Raw genomic sequence first — 23,002 nt, 5'->3', positions numbered from 1 at the left:
CACATCTTTGGTAGGGCTAAAAACGCAAGCGCTAGCTGCGCTGCCTAAAGAAAAAAAAAAGGGGAATACTCACCTAACTGGCATCGTCGGGGCCCCCATCTGTGTTCTCCGTAGTTCCGGTCCGGCTGCCGGGCAATTGTCAAGCCGACAAAGCCTCCATTGCTAGTGACGGGGATTGAAATCCCTGCCTCCCAGCGAGAGATTGCTCTAATTGGTTCAGAAGCGCCGGCTCCGACAATCAGAGCTGACACTTGATGCACCGATCACAGCCATTCAATGAATGGCTGTGATTGGTACATCCAGCGCTGGCTGCGATTGGCTGAGCCTGTTGACACTCAGCGGGCTCAGGCAATCAGAGCAATCTCTTGCTGGAGGCGGGGTCTTCAAACCCTGTCACTAGCAAAAGATCCTCTGTCGGTGATGACAAGTGCCGGGAGCTCCAGAGAGCAGCGTCAGGGACCCGAACAGCGCCAGCTAGGTGAGGTTTTTTTTTTTCTCGACATCCTGAAAAAGCATAGCTGAAAACGCAGCCAACACGTTGTCAAAAATGCATGACAATGCTGCTGAAACTGCAGTAAACACAGCGTTGAAAAATGCTGCGTTTCAGCAAATGCCTGTGTGAGGGAGGCCTCAGTTAAGCACAGCCATGGGATAATGAACAGCGCTGAGCCAATCAGGGGCAAGTCTGACTCACACCCCCTTCACACCCACTGCAGGCCGGCCGCTCTGAACTCAGTCTGCCGGGACAAGGTGAGTATATATATATATATTTTTAATTTTTACACATTTCTGGATGAATTGCAGGGAAGGGCTTATATATTTAAGCCCTTCCCGACAATTCATCCTGCGCTCGCTGGCAGCCCATTGCTTTCAATGGAGCTGGCTGTATTGCCGGCTCCATTGAATTGAATGGGCAAACATCGTTCTTCTCTGTCACAGCTGTTACAGCTGTGGCAGAGGAGAATGATTTGTCTTCTATATGTTCTCAATGGGGTCGGCGCTGCTGCCGCCGGCCCCATTAGGCGCATATAGAGAAGAGAACAGGAATCGCAGATCGCAGATAGTTGCGATCTGCGATTTCTGTTCTATAATTTATCGGACGAGCGCATAAAAAGCGCCCATGTGTCCGATACCATTGCAAAGCAATGGTTTAAAAAAAAAAAAGCAAAAAAAAACTCGCCGGACGCATGCGCAAATCGCGCGAAAAAACGCCCGTCTGACTAAGGCCTTAGGGTGGAAAAATAAAAAGCAACAAAACTAATAAAATAAAATGTAATATAATTTGACTTCTTATCTACCTACCCATCTACCTACCACAAGCACGGTTGCATAGGACTTTTGATAACACTTTGCTTTAAAAAAGATTAGGTCACCAGGTTCATGCTATCAAACCACAGGCAGCATGTACCCAAGACAGTTATGCCCAATGCCCACGAGTAGGTTTCAGAATAAACACACTTTTAAGTTTGTAGCTGAGCTCCGAGTCAGGGAGGTGGGCCGCTCTGGCCTCTCCCCGCCCCCATCATGCAGAGTGATAGTTCTATCCCTTTCTGTGTATAGGTTGGGGCAAGAAGTGTGGAAGAAGAGGCTGGCATGGCCCACCTCTGTGACTCATAGCATAGTTCTTAGCGAAATCTCAAAGTGTGTTTATTCTAAAAAGATGCAGCCTTTCCGAAAATAACCTACATGAGGGGGAGGGTGGGGTCTCGTTTTCATGCTGAAGGAACCAGACAAAATTTGTATTTTTGCATGAATGGTAAAGTAAATGACATATAGCTCATGATAAGAATTGGACAAGTAATGTTCTCAGAACACACACATATACATGACTAGGGTATACGGAGTCGTTGCCTACTGTGACATACCTCCCCTTTCCCTTTTCCCCCATACCTTAAAAAACAACGCAACACCAAAAGTTGGATTAAATTATGGCCACAGCAGCCACATTTATTTAAACATAACATAAATAACCGTTTTAACCAAAGATAACCCTGGGAGGGATCCCATGGAGCCCTACCACCTGACTGTCGCCTCACCAGAAAAAACGGGAAATAGTTGTGCCTGTCACCCATCGCATTTCGGACTCAGGCAACACTATTTCCCTACCAACTGGCCCCGCCGCGAGTCGACAGACTCAGGGGCCCGCCACTCACTCGCCTCAGGTCGCCTCATCCTGACCCCGAGGACGGCTAGCCATAACCTGGCTAACCCCTCCCATAACCACTGCAAGGCACCGCCCTGCGACTCCCCGAGGCGACAGTCCTAACCAAACAATTCATGGAGAGGGAAGGGAAGCTATCCAGCTCCCTGCTACCCCGTTTAGCTGACTCCAAGGGACCCCTCCATCCCTCCTGCTGCCATGACGATACACCCCCCCCCCCCTCCCTTTTTTACCCAAGGGCGGGCGGGTGGGACACTTCCACGGCTGTGCTCCAACTGCTAATTTTCTTTGAAAACTGACTCCCCCCCCCCCCCCCACCTTCCTTGCCGCTCTTTTTACTCCCCCACTAACCCCCCCTTTCTCTACCCAGCGTTCTCTTCTTCTCTTAACCCTTTCACTCCCCGTTAACCCTGTCATGTCTGCCTCCCGCCTACAACTTTGTTTTCCGTCTCCGGCGAATCTTGAGTGCCATTCATGTATAACAGGGTGCATTAAGTTTCCATGGCAGTTCTGTGTCACACAAGACTAGTGCTGCAGAATGTAGAATGGAAGCCATCAAAAATGTGTGCCGTCTACAGCAAAGGGTTAACAAAAAGTTATCTAACTTGTGTGTCGATTTTCACAAAGCTTTTTGCACAAGTTTTCTGTTACGGTAATGATAACGGTGTAACCAAGACGCTTCAGTATAACCACCTGAAGTACATGTCATAAGACTGGAAGAACTGCTGATATCAGTAGAATGCAGTAAACTGCAAGGAGGCTTAGCAGTCAGCCCTTAGATAGCTCTTGGTCGAATGCTTGTTTGGCCAACAGCTATTCCTTCTACCTTCCCCATACATGTTGGACTTGGCAGACTGTGTTTATGTTCTCAATATGGAGAGGGGAATATGTTGCTGCCAAACAGCTCTGGCCACAGCTTATCTCCTTTCAGAACAAAAGATCAGGCATGCCAACATCCGAAATTAAACCCCCCCTCCCCCATCCTCATATGGATATTCCTTTGGCAACAAAAAAAGATCATAAATTTTGCTTTTAATAGTCAATTATTGGGAACAAATCTGTGCAGCTAAAAATATAGTCAATTGCCTGTCCATTTGGACCGAGATACCCCCCTAATGGAGGAGTCTAGAGGCGCTCCTCAGCCACTGTAATTTCATCCAGTGCTGGCTACTTTGCTAGGTGCTAGATGACTTGCATGTGGTTAGATTTCAATCCTTTGTGTATCTGCAGTACACAATGTGACAGGCACATACAGGCTGGGTTATTAGACTGCTATTAAAGGACTGAGATACAGCCTCCCTCACCAGCATGGTTTGCCATAAACAGCATCTTCAGGGGTCACTGGGGCTAGGCAGACAATACGACACACACCTGAAGCACCTACTCCTTCCATAAGTATTAGATGGACGATTCAACTGAAATATTCATATTTGTCTGCCGGTCATCGAACGTGTACAAAGAACCTCAACGGAAACCGGTCAGGTCCCTTATACTACTCCTAGAGAGGGCAGCATTGTGTAGTGACAAAGATGGCGATTTCAGTGGTCTGGTAAAGTGATTTTTAGAGAAGTGAAAGGATCTATCTTAAGGATTTAAGCAGAGACGGTAATCTGGAAAGTGTATCAAACGGGTGTGTAATAAGGGTCTACGTACTGATCCAAGAATCACAAAAGATACAGAACGCTTACGAGACCTCAGAATGCGCAGGGAATCCCGGTGAAGCTCATACACAGAGCAGTCTTACTTTATTTTCTGAAGAACGGGCAAAATTAAATTAGAACTGCAGTTTTATTACAGGACCGCGATACTCACTGATGTGCTTTATACAGCCGTTTCCATACATTTGTTAAAGAGCATTTACCTGATTATTTAAAGAAAAAATATATTAAAGATCTACTCTGCCATTTGTTATATACGCTTTTTACAAAAGCCTAGCAGATTGGGCAATCAGATGTCTGAACGCCTGCAGACACTGTAGTGCCAGACATATTATTTGTTTCCAAGTCATCTAGTTATGTGGTGACATCCTCCCTGCCCGAGTATCCAAACAGGCATTTATAGTGAAAGATTTGGAAAGCGGCATGTCAACCCCTGTATGGCGGCCATATTTGTTGCCCACAGTTTTCCCAAGAAGATAAAAAACAACTTCACCGTGAGGATACTATTTTATAGACCTAGCAAATGGTGGTCTTCGGCTATGAACTAAAACCTGATTTAGCTTTTTTGGGAATAAAAATTTTTTTAAACAATGCCTACATCTTATTATTGACACTTTTCTTACGGCTTTTTTAATATCACTTCCCCCCCCCCCCCCCCCCTTTTCTATTCTTTCTCATTGGGAAAAAAATAGAAAAAACAAAAACTGAGAATGCTGCAATTTGCAAAAAACACCATTGACCACTCCCCCCCCCCCCCCAGTACCCCCCAAAATCATCCTTTTCGAGTATCTGCCTGCTCGTCCGCAAAGATTTGGGTGCCGGTGAGGGTGAGCGGTGGAGAGACACACAGAGACAGAGGGCTCTCCCCTCCCGCTCCCCCACGCCGCCCCCCGCAGGCACCCGAATCTTTGCAGACGAGCAGGCAGATATTCGAAAAGGACGATACTCGCTCGAGTACTTGTCCTTAACGAGTATGCTCGCTCATCTCTAGTTGTAAGGTAAAAACACAAAAGGACACCAGTTTATAATGGCTATTCTTATGTTTTGGAGTAACTGATTTTCCAAAAAGTTATATTTTGGGTAACACCACACAATTAACATTTATGCAGTGCTTTTTGAGAATTGCAAGTCATTAACTATGAAGAGTCATGGATGTCCCTTCTTACAAATAAAATGATTTTGTTGGACTACGGGGACGAGCAGCAGCTCATTAAGAGCAGGCAGGTCTACCATAGCATCCTGCATCCCCATCACACATGTTACTACATGGGATTGCTTCAGGAGTTCCTGCTTTCCTATGAAGAAATACAAAATAAACACATTTCCAGTTAAAAGGGAATCTGTCATCTAGTTTATGCTGCTCAGTCCAAAAAGCAGAAACTAGTGACAGACCCAGATTTCAGCACTGTCGCTTTTTCTTGCAGTAGATTTAATAAAAAAATAAATAAAAATAATTGTCTGTCAACTACGGTGTGAGTCAAGCACTGTGCGAGTTGTATTCCTGAGAAGCAGGCTCCCTCTGCTCTCACGGCCGATGGACAGCTTTCATCTTAAATTGTGCATAGGGAGAAATCTGTCAATCAGTGAGAATTGGGCAGGGGGAGCAGCCCATCATGAATATAGAGCTAATATACATCTTTGAGAGGACTCCAGTGCTGAGCTCGCAGTGCAGCAGTTAACTAACACAAGAAAACAAAAAAGTGACACCACACCGAAATCCTTCTCAGTCAGTATTTTATACGGTCTTCAAATAGGGCAACACAAACCTGGTGACCAATTCCCTTTAATAGTAGGCTGAACTTCTGAGACTAATGCCATGACCCCATAAGCAACCCTAAGCTTACAGACTGTTGGTATAGTAGACAGAGGCGTAACTTGAAACTCCCGGGCCCCGATGCAAAACTTTTAACAGGGCCGCCAACTATAATGCTTTACTTATAGTACTGGGTTCCCTATTTGGGGAAGAGAGGCCTTATGGGCCCCCTAAGGCTCCTGGGCCCGGGGGCAACCACATCCCCTGCATCCTCTACAGTTACGCCCCTGGTAGTAGACAGATGAGAACATGAAAGGAAAGGGCAATGATTGTGACCATATCGTTTCCCCCCCTTTTCTTTGCAAGCCCAGCTCTCAAGCAATGTCTAGTCTTAAGGAGTTGCGTACTTGTAAATCTACATATCCCAGCACACCTAGGTAGCACGCTTACCTCTACAATGTCAGAGTTGGTTCTGCTCTCGTGTGGTTCATTGTATTCCGTGTATTTGAGAAGGACTTTATCCATGTCAGTACTCGCATACTGAAACAGTTTGTTAGAGCCATTAAAAATAATCAGTGCGATTTCACAGTCACATAGTACACTGAGCTCATAGGCCTTCTTCATTAACCCAAATTTCCTCTTGGTAAATGTTACCTGTAGATTAAAAGTTAAAAAAATTATATTAATATATTAGGTTGAATTAAAGGAGTACTTCTATCTGAGCCTTTTATGGCAGAGCCACAGAATGTATCATAAAAGTCTTGATAGATGCAGTTCCCATCTTTTAAGTTCTGCCCTGGTAACCCCCTCCCCACCCCACGAGTTACAGAACCAGCTGTGCTTCTTTGTTTCTAGAACTCCCATAGAAGTCAATGAAAGCTATGGAAATGGCACAGCACAGCGAGCTACACTGTTTTCATAGCTCCCGAGTAACAGAAAAGCTTGTTTTGCTGTGCCGTTTCTGCAGCTCTCATTCACTTCTATGCGAGTTATGGAAACAATGTAGGACAGTCAGTTCAGCTGATTCCTTAACTCTTAAATACTGCAGCCGCCTTGTATAGTGGAGTATTCCCATCATGGCCATGGGATATCTCTGAAGGCTCTTTTACGCACAAAGATGATCGCTCGAAAAACGGCTTATGAGCGATCATTTTGCATAAACTACTACTTGCTACTAATGCCTATTAGTACCAATTAGTAGCGTGTGAGCCGCCGGGAGGTGTATTCAGAGAACAGACCACCCTCTGTTCTCTGAATACATTCCCTTTGTTCTGCCACGGGGCTGACAGCGGTGACAATGTAATCAGCGCTGCCCGAGCAGAACACAGCGTGCGGTCCGTCTTATCAGCTGTTCTGCCGAACGATGGATTTCATGCTGAACTAAAAAAAAAAAAAAAAAAAGTTCATCGTTCGGCAGTAAAGTGAAAGATGGGCACATTTACACGCAACGATTATTGCTCAAAAGATGGGCTTTTGAGCAAAATTTGAGCGATAATCGTTATGTGTAAAAGAGCCTTAACTCTCTCTGGTACATCACACATTATTATCCCGATTGTAGGAAAAGGTCACATTTAAATCACATTTCACCTATACATTAAGAAAAAAAACAAAAAACACAGGCATGTACACCAAATGTATTCATAGGGCGACTAAGGTCAAAAGAATGTCCTTTTTGGACCTCTATTGGACCAGAATAAATTTTTCTTTTTTATGGCAGTATGGAACAAAGTCGCGCGATTTTGTAGCGTTGCTACAAATCGCATGTATGTGACGCCCATGCTTTCCTATGGGTTAATTCACACATGCAATGTTTTGTAGCATGCAACAACTCAACACAAAAACCTTGCGGGTCCGACCATGTGACTGCAACACGCAAGATTTTGTAGTCCATGTTTCCTTATGGAGCCTTCTTCTCTCTTGCATCGCATGAAAACGTATCTCTCCGGCACCGTCAGCCTGGCCGCATCCTCTTCCCGGGTCCCAGTCACTATTCTCCTTAATCTCTTCTGGCCGGAGATTGAAAAATCCCCGCCTCCTAGAAGCATTGGCTGTGATTGGCTGACGCTTGGCCAATCACAGCCAGCACTCGATGAATGGCTAAGTGTCAGCCAACCACAGCCAGTGCTTCCAGGAGGCGGGGAGAAGCTGCAGCTGAGCCATGGACAGCGCTTCTAGGTGATGTAAGTTTTTTTTTTTAATTTAAATTTCTACAGTTAAAGTATATCTTCAGGGTAGCCCCCCCCCTCCCCCAAAAATCCTTGCATGTAGTGCTACAAAATCGCGGTATTGCCGCGAGAAGACGCAGCGTTATCGCACGGACCAGCGATGCAATATCGCTGCAATTTTCTTGCGGCGACGATGTGTCACCCATGTGAAGGAGGCCTTAAATCGGCAACATGTTAGGCTGCCTGCACACGGGCGGATTTGAATTGCGGAATCTGCGATCGGCACCCGCACGGACAATCCGCTATTTCAGTCACTCATACAAATGAATGAAACTCCACGCACAAATGCGGATTTGAATTGCGGATTCCGTCAGTGGAAAATAAGTCGTGGCATGCTCCATTTTAGTGCGGATTCTGCGCGGTTGGGCTCTATTGATCTCTATTGAACCGTTCAATCTGCAATGAATCCACAATTACATTGCGGATTTGTAGGCAGATACTTCTCAGGTTTCTTGGACACTAGGCAGGGAGGTAGGGGAATCACAAGGCAACTTTTCCATTGGGTTTGCGATTTTATTTTCGCGCAGATGCTCCACTGTACATCCATGCAAAAACAACAAAACCTTGATCACCTGCAAGCATTTTAAATTAATTTCCGCGATGAATCGCAGCGACCTTACCCTTCTAGGTAACGTTTCTCTTTAAGCCATGTCATACAGCCAAGCATATACACAGCCTGGCCAATACGTGCTGTCAGCACTTCCACTTCACACCCTGAAGTCTGGCAGTAATTAAAGCCATATATTAGTCTGCTTATTACACACTATGGATGAATAATGTTATCATAGAAATAAGCATTAATTGGCGAATGTGTGCAAACCTCTGCAACCAGACAGCATCAGAAAAGCACAACATCTATGTAATCAGTACCTGTCTGTTCCGTTCATCCACTATCCGCGTAATCTGTATTTTCTTCCTCCCCATTGTCACTTTCTTTCCCTTTTACAATCCACAATAAATGTTATAATCCAAAAAGGTGGCAGTCTCCAGATTCCTAACGCATGGTCAGCAGCTTTCCGTAATTGCTTTCTCGTGCCGCCTAAGGCTTCAATTTCTTAGCCAAAAAACCTAGAAGAGCAATTTGTAAATGGAAATTAAAGAAGTTGTTGCCGAGTTGATGGAGAAAGAAAAAAAGCAAAAAGTTAACCCACCAACATACAAACACATTAATAAAAGCCAAATATAGCATGGGAATAAAACAGCAGGTAAAACCATTACATAAGTAAAGGCAATTACTAGTGAACTGAAAAAGGACAAAAGCTTTCGAAATGTAAGAAGTAAGACAATAGTATAACAATAAGACATACATATAGCCTTTAAATTAAGCCAAGTAAATGCTGCCAGGAAACCCGCTGGGTAATTCCATTCATTGTATCGAATTGAAGAAATACAAAATTGTCATTAAAAAAAAAAAAAAAAAAAAAAGAAGAAGTGTAAATTTTTTAAAATATTTTCTATGACAAACACATCTTGTCGTCGACATTGAGATGTATTAACTGATTGGCATCATCTGGCCGGAGGAGAGAGCAGAATAAAAGCGAGTGACCTATATTTCCTTCATAGGCATCTGTGTGACAGTCATCAATCAGTAGTTTACGGAAAGCTGTATATCAGATGATCTAGAGATCTGGGCCTATTCACAGCTGGAGCTCCCCGAATCTAGCCCCTCTCTCTTCAAATCCCTCCGTAGTACGCCGGCGCTCTGAGGTAGCCCCAAAGTTGAGGCAGGAAGGAGAAGTGCCAGAGCTCATCAGTTCATTTGCATGCTGCTGCCTAGAATTATTTAGCATGCAAAGTGTCTGATGTTTCACAGACTGTAAGCAGATGTAAAGCTGCGGGAGACATGTGGTCAGTGTCTGGTGAGAATTTATTCTTCGCAGCGCTTGTTTTAACTATTTCCAGGCCAAGGTGGGGAAGACTATACGGCCAAATCTCACCTGCAAATACTTCTAGACAGGTGTCACCTAATCAGCAAGCCAGGGGTTAATACATTTTACCAATGTGGTATGACTAATAAAAAAAAAAAGTTAGTTTTCATAATGAAAAGTTAGTTTTCCCAATCTTAGGCCCTTTTACATGGAACAATTATCCCTCCGATTCTCGCTGGATTGTGCGAATTTGAACTATAAATTGTTCGATTGGACGAATGATAATTCGTTTGCCTTTGGCAGGCATAAAAGTCAGACGACAATTGGCTTGTGTCAACAGGCAATCGTTCACCTATAAGCGTCTACCTGCTTACTGGGAATGGAGGTGGGCAACCGGCAGCAATCTTTAGCCGGCTTCACCTCCATTGATCGAGCGATCATCGCTCCGATGTGAAAGCACAAGAGTGATCATCACCGAGACGACTGTAGGGCGATTAGGTGCCCTGGCAAGATCTTTGCTTGCAACCATTTATTAGGAAGGTTCATGGACTATTGCCAGTGACTAAAAAACTTGTCTGATCATGTGATGGATACTCGGACACTACTCCTTACAGTACAGTTCATAGACTCATAGAGTTGGAAGGGACCTCCAGGGTCATCGAGCCCAACCCCCTACTCAATCCATCAGAGAGGTGTCTAGTAATGAGCCCTCAACCGATCTGGTCACCACATGACCAACACAGGAAAACACGACGTTCTTGTGGAAGCAAAGATCTACTAGAAAACAGAATCATCTTTATGTGCGGAGACTATAATCCTTTAGTGGTTCTAGCCACGCACAGTAGGGTAGATTTACCAAGGTCATCTATGGCTGCTGATGCTCGGAATTTGGGTCAAGAGACCAGCAGTCAGATCAGGACATGCCTCCAAATTACAGACATGAAAACATGGCCAAAATAATAGTGGTGTGTCACCAGCCTGATAATCTGGCCGTTTCAATATAGATTAGGTCCGTTTCACACCTATGTGAAGGCTCCGTAAGATTTTGGTAACTTGGCTCTATATGCAGAGCCGAACAAAGAAAATGCCGGAACTGCCAGACACGGCACATGCAAGAGCCAAATGGATTGCGCCGACTATAAATTGGGTCAGTTGGGTTTCATGCATTCTAACTGCCATTTTACTGGACAAAATAGTACCGCACACTGCACCATTTTGGCCAGATTTTCTATTGAATCTCTGACACCAATGGAATGGGCCCTCAGATTGTCTTACCATGCACCAGATTCATCACAGTTACTCATGCGCTAAACACAAAAGATTTGAAAAATCTTTAGGCACTTGTTTAAAAACTTTATAGTACCCATTGGTTGGCTTAGCCTGCACCAAAATCTGTGTATTTTTTATACTTAAGTCATACCCTCTCATTGAGTGAGGAGAAGTGGATTATGCTTTTTTGGTACATTCGCCCAATAAAATAGATTTAAAACTGGATATGGCATTATGCACCAAGTCTTTCCACATTTTACGACAAGTTCCTGACATAATCCAATTAGTAAATCAGCCCTGCTGCATTTTTTATACAACCATAAAAAAAATTAAAAAAAACACCATTTACGTCAAGCATTTACAGTTGTTGAAGGAGTTTTTTCCTCTTTTGTTACACGTTTAAGCTTTTTTCAAGGTTTTTCAAGTTCTATACCAAAGACCATAGGGGGGGGGGGGGGAACACCCCGTTTTGAAAATAAAATAGGATGGGAGAGTTATCTGTTCAAAAGAAAGACTTAATTTGTGTGAAAATTAACATACAGTGTGGATTTTAAATCCGCAGCCAGTCAGTTAGCTGCAGCCGATTTGTGATGTGGATTTCATCACTTCAAATGAGAGGATGAAATCCAAACTAAAATCCACAGCATAATTTGCTACATGTGAACATACCCTACATCCACAGAAGTTACTGTGCGTTGTCCACAGCAAATCTGCACCATTTTACTGCAGAATTCACCCCATTTTTAAGAGGTATAATCCACACCCCAAATCCACTGCCGCTACGGATTTAAATTCTGCACTGGCCATCAATTTCTGCACTGATTTGGGGTGGATTTTCTCTGCAACATGTAAACGAGATTTTGGAAAATCTCATTCCCATTGCTGCGGATTTTCCGTGTGGAATAGGCTTCCAAGAACATCGGTCTGCAGAATTGGTCACCTAGGGAAATGCTGTCAAAAACCACAAAACGCTGCGTATGAATTCAACCTTACAAAGCAACTGCACCAGAATTTCCTGCAACACTAAAGCCTACACAGGACAAAAATGCTGGCTACACAGAGTTAAAGTTACCCATGTGCAATTTATCTGTACCCCCCTACCTTCCTTCTCATAGTCCCACGGGCTCAGAAGATTAATGAGAGGATACTCAAAAAACGTGTTTCCTATAGCAACCCGATGACTTATTACTATTTCTTTAACTGATGCAGATAATGAATTTAGTGATTTGATTGCGCATTTTCCGGTGTGGTTAATAATCGCCAATTTTATTATTGTAGAAGTTATTGAATTACCAACTACAAGAAAATTAGGAAAACTGTGCAAGATTCTAAAAACCATATTTCTATAGTCTCTACTGGATATCACTTCTTGTCAAATTCCAAAGCCTCGCTGAGAAATCGTCAAGGTTTTTGCTCTGAGCCATGCCAGGTTTCACACATCCACTAACAAGCCAATTAACAACCCCACAGTTTTGTTGCTGACGAAACCCCATTGAAACAGAAATCTTTGAAGCACTAAAGGACTTGAGAGAGATGATAAAGGGTAAACGCTAACACCCCGCTTAATATGACGTCACTTCTCAAGGCACTACATTAAAGAGCAGCGCAGAACAAAGCAATGCTCCGATTATGAGGAACATTTAATGTCAAATATCAACACGCTGGAAAAATGGTGTCAATCTCAGTGATTGAACTCTAAGACTACGAAATCATGTCAATTGGATTACTAGTCTGTGCGATATGGGAGATAAAGGACGCTACACAGGAAAAACTACAGCAAAAAAAAACCTCTGGTCACGTTCACACAAGTGTTGCGATTTTACGCTGGCTGCATCGCGGCTGAAAGTTACAATGATCAAGAATAATCACGATCAAGTTCTGAGATTAATTAGCGTTTTCTCATTCATTCACATATATTGTGCGAAAAATACGCTGCAGCCCGTTATTTCGTTGGTCGGACTTCTAATGCTTAAATAGAACCAGCTGTCTTAGTTTCCAAACCCTCGCTCTCCCTTTTTTCAGCTCTCTTAGGAGTCTTTGGTAGCCTCTAGAGATTTTCGTCAAAAGATATATACAGACCTATCTGTTGGTGCAGCGTGAAAAATCATGGATTTGACGTTTTAACGGTGCGATTTTTTTCACACGCGCCCCCCCCCCCCCCCAAAAAAAAAAATTAAAATTCGCCAACGACAATGAATGCGTTTCATAATGGTTAATGGTAGACCTCCAAGGCAACATCTGGTCACGGACAAATCAAGGTACCGTATATACTCGAGGATAAGCTGACTTTCAGCACATTTTTATGTTGACTTATACTCAAGTGAGGGTCCCGTGCACCATTGTTTTTAATCAGGCTGCAGCTGCTGCAGGCGGCCCCATTGAATGCAATAGTTTGCCGGTAACCCCTGCAGTGATTTTTCGGGGAAGGGCTTTAAATATAAGCCTTTCCCTGAAAATCATCTCTAGCTGTAGTAAAAATTAAAAATAGAATATATACTCACCTGTCCGCCGCTGCCAGGGGCTCGGTGTCTCTAGCCACTTCTCATCCCCGCCACTGTAATGAAGTGCTTTCAGCTGAAAGGGCAGCATCTGATTGGCTGAGCACTCAGCCATTCATTAAATGACAGCTGAGCGCTGCCTGTGATTGGTCACAGCGCTCAGCCAATCACAGGTAGCACTTGGCCATTCAATAAATTCACTGAATGTCTGAGCGCTGCCTGTAATTGTCCGAGCCTCCAACCACAGTACAGCTTTCATTTTTTTTCAAAGTGCTCTTACAAAATGAAAGGCCCACTGTGATTTGTTTGGGCAACAAAGAGTTTCTGTTTTAGACAGTGTCATAAACGTGCCCCACAAGGTCTCCTTTCTCTACTGCTCTAACACCACTCTTGGCCAATTTTCTGTGAAATAAACATCTGTGTGCTAACTGCCATCTTTCACGAGTAGATCGTATTGTGTAAGCTCGGATCGTACGTCTAGTAGGGATACCGATTATTCCATTCTGTTCTAACTCCCCAGCATACCATATCGTGTGTGCCATAGTGTTCTAACCCCTCTGACCAATAGCCGGCTTATTTTTAGTCAGCTGACAGGTTGAAATGCAATAGCACTGGGGAGAGTGAATAATTACATGTGGGGTAAAGCCATCAAATTGTTGTTAAAGGGGTTTCCCCACTACTTAAGGATACATTTACATTGCAGCTTGCGTTCATTTTAATGAGAGCCGTGCCTGTAGTTACAAGCACCGGCCACAACACAGAGGTCGGCCTGGAGACTTCCGCTGTTTCTGCACCGACCTCTGTGTATTTGCGGCGCTGTCAGCACGCGCCCACTCAGCTGATCGGTCGGGGTCCCAAACAAAGGACCACAGCTGATCAACTATTGTTGACCTATCCTGAGGATTGGTCATCAGTAGTATTCTCCCTGGAAAATCCCTTTAAGGGTCCTTTTACACCAAACGATTATCGTGTGAACGACGTCAGAGATCGTTCATTCGCTCGGGCAGCCTGTTTATACAGGCAGATATATTGTTGGCCCATTCAAATGACAAATTGTTCGGTTGCTCACAATCACTGCATAACTGAATGAAAACGTCTGAACGATCGGTATTTAAGCCAAACGATTAGTGAACAATCCAACGATGATTTTCATGCTGGCATAAAATGGACGAACAAAAAGTTGTTGACATGCGTTTAGACTAAACGATTATTGGACGCTTTTGTTGGAACGATTTTTTTGAAAGATGCTCAGGTCACAAAGCTGTAAGTAGGGAACGTTTTCCCTTGTTTACACCTCAACCACATTGAATTTTAAACCTTGGCCCCTCCCACATTCTCAGAAATACTGTAACGCTATGACGCGTCGTTTATTTGCAGTGGAGGCTCAAGGTTCCTTCAGTACCACTCAAATGGAAAGTATAAATCAACAGAACTGTTACAGAGTGGAACCTGCCCAAATCCATCCATGACACGGCTCTTTCACTTCTGTCTCCGCACCCACTTCATTTTCTACCTTCCAAATACACAATAAGAAATTCCACTTGTTTCACATTAACCAGTCTAAAGAAGTGGGTGATGCAGACGCCTCATTACTATACTACAACTTCAATCAAACAGTGAACCTCAGCCTTGGAAACATAGGTTGAAAAGGTCTTCCCCCGATGACTAATGAAGTTCATTTTCCTAACCGATACTATATAGGCGGTAAGCAAAAAATCACAATGCTTTAGATCATCTTTTTTATACGATGAAGGTTTAAAAAGAATTGCCTGGATTAGGCAACCCCTTCATACACTCACAACCTACAGTCACAAGTTGCAAAATTCAGGAAAGGAGGGGAGGAATTTTACAAATGTAGCATAACTGGCATATTGTTTGAAGGGGTTTTGTCATTAGAAAAAGAATGAATACTTACTTATTCCTTCCCTGGCAGCCTTCTTACTGCATCTTCTACTCACCTATCTTCTCCTGGCTCATCCAGTCCCCCAAGTCACCTCAGTTTGGACGGACAGATCATCTTCTTCCCATTTTGCAGCGTCAATTTGCCACAGTTCACTTCCTACAGGGCAGTAATAGTTACGAGTGACATAGCGTTCACTGCCTAGTAGGGAATGCCGAAACATCGGCAGCCTGCTCTAGCACGCATGCACAATATCTCGCCACTTGTGTTTCACATAGTATATGAAACACTAGCAGCAAGACAACGTGCCGGCAGCCAAGGATTCAGCATTCCCTGCTAGGCAGTGTACGCTACGTCACTAGTGACGTAGCATACATTGTCCTGCAGGAAGCCGGTGGTGTACGCCTCGTCACATGAAGAAGAGGATACGGCCGGCTGGAGGTGATGTGAGCCGGGGGACTGGAGCCAGGAGAAGATCTGCGAGGGGAAGCTTTGGTAAGAAGACTGACGGGGTAGGAATACACAAGTATAGGATTTTTTAATGTCAGAACCCTTTAAGAACTCTTCAACAACTACCACTCTGTCGTTCTTGAGCCCTCAACTACTGTTCCCCTACTGACTCACGACTAAGGGCTTGTTCACATTAGCGTCAGAGGTTCCATCAAGAGATTTCTTCCCCGATTTCCACTAATATACGAGACGAAATCGCACTCCATGAAGCGCTACTTCATCCTGAAAAAAATTGGACAGCCGAGCGGAGGATTAATGGACCCCATTCTTCTTAGTGGGATCCGTTCAGCGCTATTCAGTTCTGTCATAAGATACATCAATTTGGCTAGGAGATTCGTTTTTCTTGCTCCCAGATTCGACTAGGAAAACAGAACTCAGATTATACATGTGAATGAAGCCCAACACCTGCAGAAATAATCTTGCCAAAAAATGAACATGCAACAACGAATGGCAGGAAAAACAGCACTAATAACATGGCGCTTAGTCCTAAAGATTTACAGCAAACTGTTAAGAACACAAAGCAGCAGCCGCCACGGCCAAAATAACGTCCACATGGGGTAATTTCCAGTTTTGGCAGCACATCGTATTGCAGTCTGTATTTTAATCTCTTTGGATTGTAGATAAAGAAATAAGATTTCTAACAGTTGTCCCGTGCTGGATCTCCTTTCAGTCAACTTCATTTTCCGGTATCCCAAGGACTTAGGGATCAAGGAACTGCCTAAACGCATCACAGGTGAGCTGATCGCCCTTTGCAGATCTATGTCCACTTGTGGTTTTGAAATAGCCTTTTTAAAATAACTCGAATTTGACAGTTATAACCACAAAACATTAGAGTTATTGGCAAAGTCGTGTGGCCAACAAGTAGTTTGAAAACGCTGCCCATTGCATGTGTTCATTGTCTTGGCCCTTGTGAGTGCTCATACTCTAAGGGCGTATCCTCACTTAACATTAAGAAACAGCTTGCGACAGACATCGCCCAGCCACAGCTACCAATAGCGGAACGATCTTGTCGATCTTATTGGCAAAATGAGGCTTCCATTGGCCGCCATAACTGGGCAGAGTCACAGCCACAAGCAGTTTCTGTTGTGTGGAAATGCACAGATCAACTATATCGTTCAGTCAACCAGAAAAATAGCTGAAGCGTAAGAGTCATTTGCTTGCTTTTACATGGAGACATAACTGTCCATTAGTCGTTTGCCAAGATAGCGCTCATAGAAGGGATCTCAGAGCAAATTCTTTTATAAGTCGTTCAAATACAGAATGACTAGGATTTCACACCAGACAACTTCTGATCAAACAGCAAATATTGTTTTGGTAAGCTGAAAACAAACTAGCGACTTCTCACTCGTCACCCTGTCAGCGGCCAGGTTTACATTTAACGACTCATTTAAATTCACTCTTTCGAGCGATTATTTTGCCTATAGTTGTCTTGTGTAAAAGGTACCCTAAAAGGAATATTCTGGTTCCAACATGTTATCCCCTGTCCACTGGATAGAGGATAACTAGCTGATCGGTGCAGGTCCGATCTCTGATCAAGAACAGGGGCTCGGTCAGTACCCAAATGAAGGAAACGCAGGTTGGGCAGACACACTGCCATACATCATTACAATTAGAGCACTCTGGAATTTTCCACACTCTGATTGAAATGGAGCGCAACGTGTCAACCCGACCTTCATTCTGGTGCTGACTGTGACCCCATTCTCGTGTTCAGCGGTGGTCCCAGCAGTCGTACCCCACTGTTCAGCTAGAACCAGAATACCCCTTTAGGCCTGGCTCACACAGGTAGATTTGATTTGCGCGAGATCCGCAAATCAAACTGTCCATAGGGATCGATGGGCGCCCCATAGAAGCTTTTTAGCATGCAGATGTGACTTTTTTTCCAGGTCGCACACTCAGGAAGAAATCACAGCATGCTCTATTTTCCTGCAGATCCCACAGGGACACTGGGATCGCACGCGCGGGAGAGGAGAAAGGGGGGGGGAGGAAAAAAAAAATAAAAAAAATAAATAAATAAAAAAAAATCACAGCATGCTCCATTTTTCTGCGGATCCCGCAGGGACAGCTTCTACTGAAGTCAATGGAAGCAGTGCCTACTGTGGCACACCCGCAGCTGTCACTGTGCCATGAATCCACAGGGGATTAAAAAAAAAATAATAATAAAAAAAAAAATAAAGAAAGAAGCATGGCGCATGCGCACAGCACGCCGCCAGGAGAAAGAAGATCGGGCCATGACAGAAGAGAGCCCCACAGCGTCCGGACAGTGAATGTCATTTTTGGCCTTATGGCTGCAGGCTCGGGTGGAAACCGCTGCAGGATGTCACACTTGCAAACAGTGCGTGCCCGTGGGCATGAGGCCTTATGGATTTATTCTGACGGTGGGGTTGAGCAGTATTAAAAAATAATATTATAGAACAGCACTGGAAACCTAGAACACACAAGTGTCTTTCTTTTCGAGGTAAAGTCCTTTCTTTTAACCCAAGTTCTTTTGTCCCTCTTCGTCCTTTATATGTCCCTCTTTTTGACCTGAGAAATACGTTTGCATTAATAACTTTACTATACTGATTCATAAACTATGACTCCTAACTGTATACAAGACCCAAATTTGCATATCATTCCATCATATGCTGAAATCAAGATCTTAAAAAGGTCTATATTCTGATGACTTTTGTGCAAATCTTTAACTTCAAACTATTCTAACTTATAGGTACATGTATGGAAAAATGGATCTGTCAAAACAGAGAAACAAAGAGTGTCCTTTCGGCTGACCAAAAAGTTGGGAGGCATGTCGTAAACCGCTGCAAATTGTGGTAGTTTTCAATAGAGGTTTTGATGCGGATTTTAACAGCGCTCTTTAAATACAGTCTATAAAAAAATTTAAAAAAAGTTATGGAAATCCATCCTTAAGTGAGGTCGTAGTAAATCTTCTTGCATTTCAAGGTAGAGTAGCCATTGTGGTCGGCAAGGTACACCTGTGCATCAGCTGCCTTGTAAAATTGGGGTTAGAACTCTGCACCTGGAGCTGATCAAAGCCGATAATCCCGGACACCAGTGAGGGCTGCAGCTGTTGCACAACTCACCACTTACGTCTGTAGACATCTGACCTTCACAACGGGGAGCGCTGGGATTTAACTGGCAGCTGAATGGTGGGAAGTAAACTTCATGTCTTTTACTAGTACTGTATAATGGGCATCACGAACAAGACATACTGAATCTACGCAGAGCTTTGCCCTCAGCCTACGGCTCCGCTACATCTGTAGCACAATGTAGGAGTAGGATTAATCTGCCAACAGTGTAGAAAAGGACCGAAGTTAGAGATGTGCACCTACAGTAACCTATGGAGGTTTCGTTTGGCTGCAGATATGCTGCATACATGAAAGGATCTAGGATGATGAAACAATCAGGTAGTAATCAATCATAGTGCATCTTGGCTATTGTCTGTCAATCGTCTCACCTCCTGCTTCGCCTATATATGCGTGTGAGCGCCGATCTCCGCACCCGACTCGCTGCAGCTTCTACTTTAACGATTTTCACAAGTATTACTTCACATAATCACTACTCCGTATAAAGTAAGCTCATGCTGTAAACCATGCACGCCGTGTTGCGTATGACACAGACGCAAGCTTATCACGGTAAATTACATCGGCACGTACAATATCCCACTAAACAGGTCGTATATTTGGGTGTGCCACACATGATCATTCATTGCTGTAAGTGTGCCAGCTTCAAACACACTGCTTGCTGTTTAACCCTTATAGTCAGGGGCATAACTATAGAGGGTGCAGAAGCACTTAGGCCTTGGAATTTTAGGGGGCCCATCAGGGCTCTATTTCCAATAGGATGACACCAAGACTATAAATGGAGCATTATAGATGGGGGTCCCGTTACAGATTTTGCATTGTGGATCCAAGTAGCTTCAAGTTAAGCCCCTGATTGCAGTATTCCCCAAGTACAGCAAGGGTGCATACTTGAGTTCACCCAAGCTGTACAGTCAAACTTTCATCTCCGTTGATCAGAAATGGAACAGGACTTCAAAGTAACCGGCAAAATTAAGTTTACAGCTATTCTTCGCCTAATGTAAAAATGCAGCTAATGTCTCGGTTCTTCAGGCTGCACTCAATACATTTTTTTTTGTTTGGACTCCCATACTTGAGCAAAAAGATTACAGATTGCTTTGAAGTCACAAAGAGAGACTTGGAATGTGTGCAAGTATGCGGAAAACTTATCCACAGATCTCCTCACCAGTACGGTTGACCCAGACTTCTGCTTTTCCTGGTGTCTCAGCCCCGATCCCATCTACTCCCGGTGCCCCCAGCACTTTTGGCTCCATATCTCTGTAGTCCAAAGAGTGACGGAATACCCAACTTGACCAATGAAGGTCTTCACACTGAAATGCGTGTCTGCTGGTTTTCAATTCATTTAATAAAAGATAATTTGGATATTTCATCCCATTGTCTTATGACTTTCATTGGAGAGTGGCGCCAAGATATCAGTTTTTTGCTTTTGCATATCAAATCTACCCAGTTATGACTGGTGCCACCCCTTCTCAGAGTCTACTGTACCAACAGAAGTGCTCCAGTAAAGGACTATGATCACAGTGATCTCACCCCATCATCCTAAACTCATTCTACAACATCCCATGATGCTACTGGCCTAACCTATAGAAGTCTATGTTCACAAGTAGCTGATCCATATGAAAATCTGCATGTAACAAGCGGTTTACATGGATTTCATCCCCTCAGTTAAAGTGAAATCTATGCTAAAAATTTAAATTCCACACCATAAATCAAGGTACACTGCAGATTGTGGAGTTTTTTCTACAGTGCGTGGATGGAATTTCTTGAATTTTCATCTACATTGCCGATACTGTAAAATCCTGAGTATTGTCTGCAGCCAATTGTGCTGCGAATGAACATACCTTAGGATACCTAAACAAGGGCGAGTGCCATTTTGGGCCTGGTTTTCCTGTCCCATTTGACAGAACAGAGAATGGAGAAAGAGACAGTGGGGGTAAAAAGGGAGAGAACAGAAAGAGACTCAAGCAGACTTACTGCAGCAACAATGCTTACTGTCTTGTAGCTAGTGAAGTCACAGCTACACTGCTGAGGTCTGCTGTACACGGTCTTCCATGATACTGTTATTCCTCTGTGTGCTACAAAGAGTTAGTAAGCATAATCTGCTGCTTTCTCCATGTGCAGTATAGAGAGGACATAATAGCAGCAGTCTTCGCTCACCTGCTCAGAGAGAAGTTAAAGTTAGAGTCTGCAGAGGGACAAACGGGTGAAAAATATAGCCAGAAATCGTGCTACACCTCAAGTACACACAGCGGCCTAAAGTGACGGGCACGCTTTAGGTTATATTCATACAGCAAAATGGCAGATTTTTCCATGAGGATTCCACCTCTAAAAACCACAGCAGAAATCTAGCGCTATTCAATGGGCAAATTCATGTGCGGATTTCTAACGGGACTTCAGAAAAACGTCTAAATCAACCCATTTTGAATTATTATGCTCCACAGTTAACTTCAATAGAAGCCGTCCGTGCGGAGCCTGCACGAAAATGGAGCATGCTGCGGTTTATTCCTCCGCGAGCACAAAAATCGCAGTAGCTGTCCACCTACACGCATGCTCCATTGGTTTAAATTGATGCGGAATGCCGCGGATCGTCTGCGCGGGAGACGATCACAGATTCCGCAATTCGAGCCTGGTTGTGTGAAGTCAGCCGAAGTTTTTTTCTCTACTGATACATAAGCGTTCCGAATAGGGGCCCTAAATAAACTCAGAATTCCCAAATGAGTGATTTGAAATTAAGTTCCTAAACAAGACACCCCCTTTTCTGGATGGAAGAAGCCATTTACTTGTCAGAAACGTTACTTTGTGAACATTTTACTGTATTAAGGAGATTAATACTATGAATAGGCTCTCAACGAGTCTTGATACGCTGTCCTTACCTGCCTTCCTCTTACATGGCTCAGCAGAAGGATACTAATGGGAGGCACTTACCACTATGCTGAAATAATACTGGGAGGCTCGGAGTGGTTTATGCTCTTGTATGACTTTTACCAATTTATCAAGTGTAAGCATCACTATACAAATGGATCACTGGGAATATGCGGGTCTCAATGGGCTTCAGATTACAATGATGCTACTCTGGTAAAACATTACCCAGGCTTCTGTTCGGTTATCATTAGTGGGTGTCCGTTTCCAGATGGCCATGTGATGTAGGAGCGCAACTAATACAGAGTTATCGATAAGGATGGGAAAGGGAGGTGGATTGTCTCAAGTTATTTAGAAGTTACAAGACTAATTAAAAATCTTACTTTCATTGATTCGCGCACAGCGGCGCATGGACACAGCGTATCTATACAGAAGAGAAATAAGTCGCAGCATGATCTATTTTACTCCATGTGAGCTCTGTACACTTGTATGGGTTGTATATGATATGCTGTCCATACGCAACACATTGCATGTGGGTAACGCTTTCCTACACATCTCTGCTCTGAACAGAGAGAGGAATGAATAAAAAAAAATAAAAAATAAAACTGCACATGTCCGTGTGATTCGCGGGCATGTGCAGTGCCATATGCCGCCATATACGGTCTCTGCCGGCAGAGCGTATGGCTGCGGGGACCCGCAGCATTTTACGCATATGGACGTGAACATGAGCCCTTGAGCTGCACCGCTGCTTAGGTCTTCTATTTATATCAGCAGCAGCGGTGATGTGGTTTGTTTACCCATGTGATCGATGCGGCCAATGAAAAGCCAGCAGGGACATAATCAGCGACATCCAATAAACCAGTCTTGGGGCTTTAACATTAGAAGCCCGTGTGATTGGGTGATGCTGTGTAAACCTATCTTCTGGCTGGGTGATGTCACCTGTCCGATGCTGTGGCGGCGGACCACCATAAAACGTGGTCTGGTGCCATGGCGAGTAATACTTTTATTTAGTTTTGGGTATGGGATACCCAAAACTATATAAAAGTATTAACTTGGAAACCCCTTTAAGGGATTTGGATTATACTGCAGCAGTCTTGTGAGTGATTTAATCGATTCCCGTTTCAGCAGGGACTGGGTCAACAGTTTTGGACTAGAGGCAAAGCGAGAGGGGGTGAGTAATGGCTATATTTTTTAGATTGACAAACCTTTTTACATTTTGCTTTAGCA

At 43.9% G+C, this 23,002-nt stretch overlaps 1 protein-coding gene across 9 annotated transcripts in view; it reads right to left on the bottom strand.

The window, feature by feature from the left end:
• Positions 1 to 23,002, bottom strand: part of MEF2A (myocyte enhancer factor 2A) — a 142,029-nt gene that overhangs the window by 80,737 nt on the left and 38,290 nt on the right. For all 9 annotated transcript variants that reach the window (XM_066592853.1, XM_066592856.1, XM_066592852.1 and 6 more), the window contains exons 2-3: positions 8,668 to 8,865; positions 6,023 to 6,226 (exon numbers count right to left, since the gene is read on the bottom strand). In XM_066592853.1, coding sequence (XP_066448950.1) covers positions 6,023 to 6,226; positions 8,668 to 8,721 — 258 coding nt within the window. In that variant the 5' untranslated portion in view covers positions 8,722 to 8,865. The remainder of the gene's footprint in view (positions 1 to 6,022; positions 6,227 to 8,667; positions 8,866 to 23,002) is intronic.

Source organism: Eleutherodactylus coqui, chromosome 2, assembly GCF_035609145.1.
Source record: "Eleutherodactylus coqui strain aEleCoq1 chromosome 2, aEleCoq1.hap1, whole genome shotgun sequence".
Taxonomy (NCBI): Eukaryota; Metazoa; Chordata; class Amphibia; order Anura; family Eleutherodactylidae; genus Eleutherodactylus; species Eleutherodactylus coqui.
The sequence above is the reverse complement of the archived record's forward strand: the minus strand, read 5'-3'. Positions and strand labels throughout refer to the sequence as shown.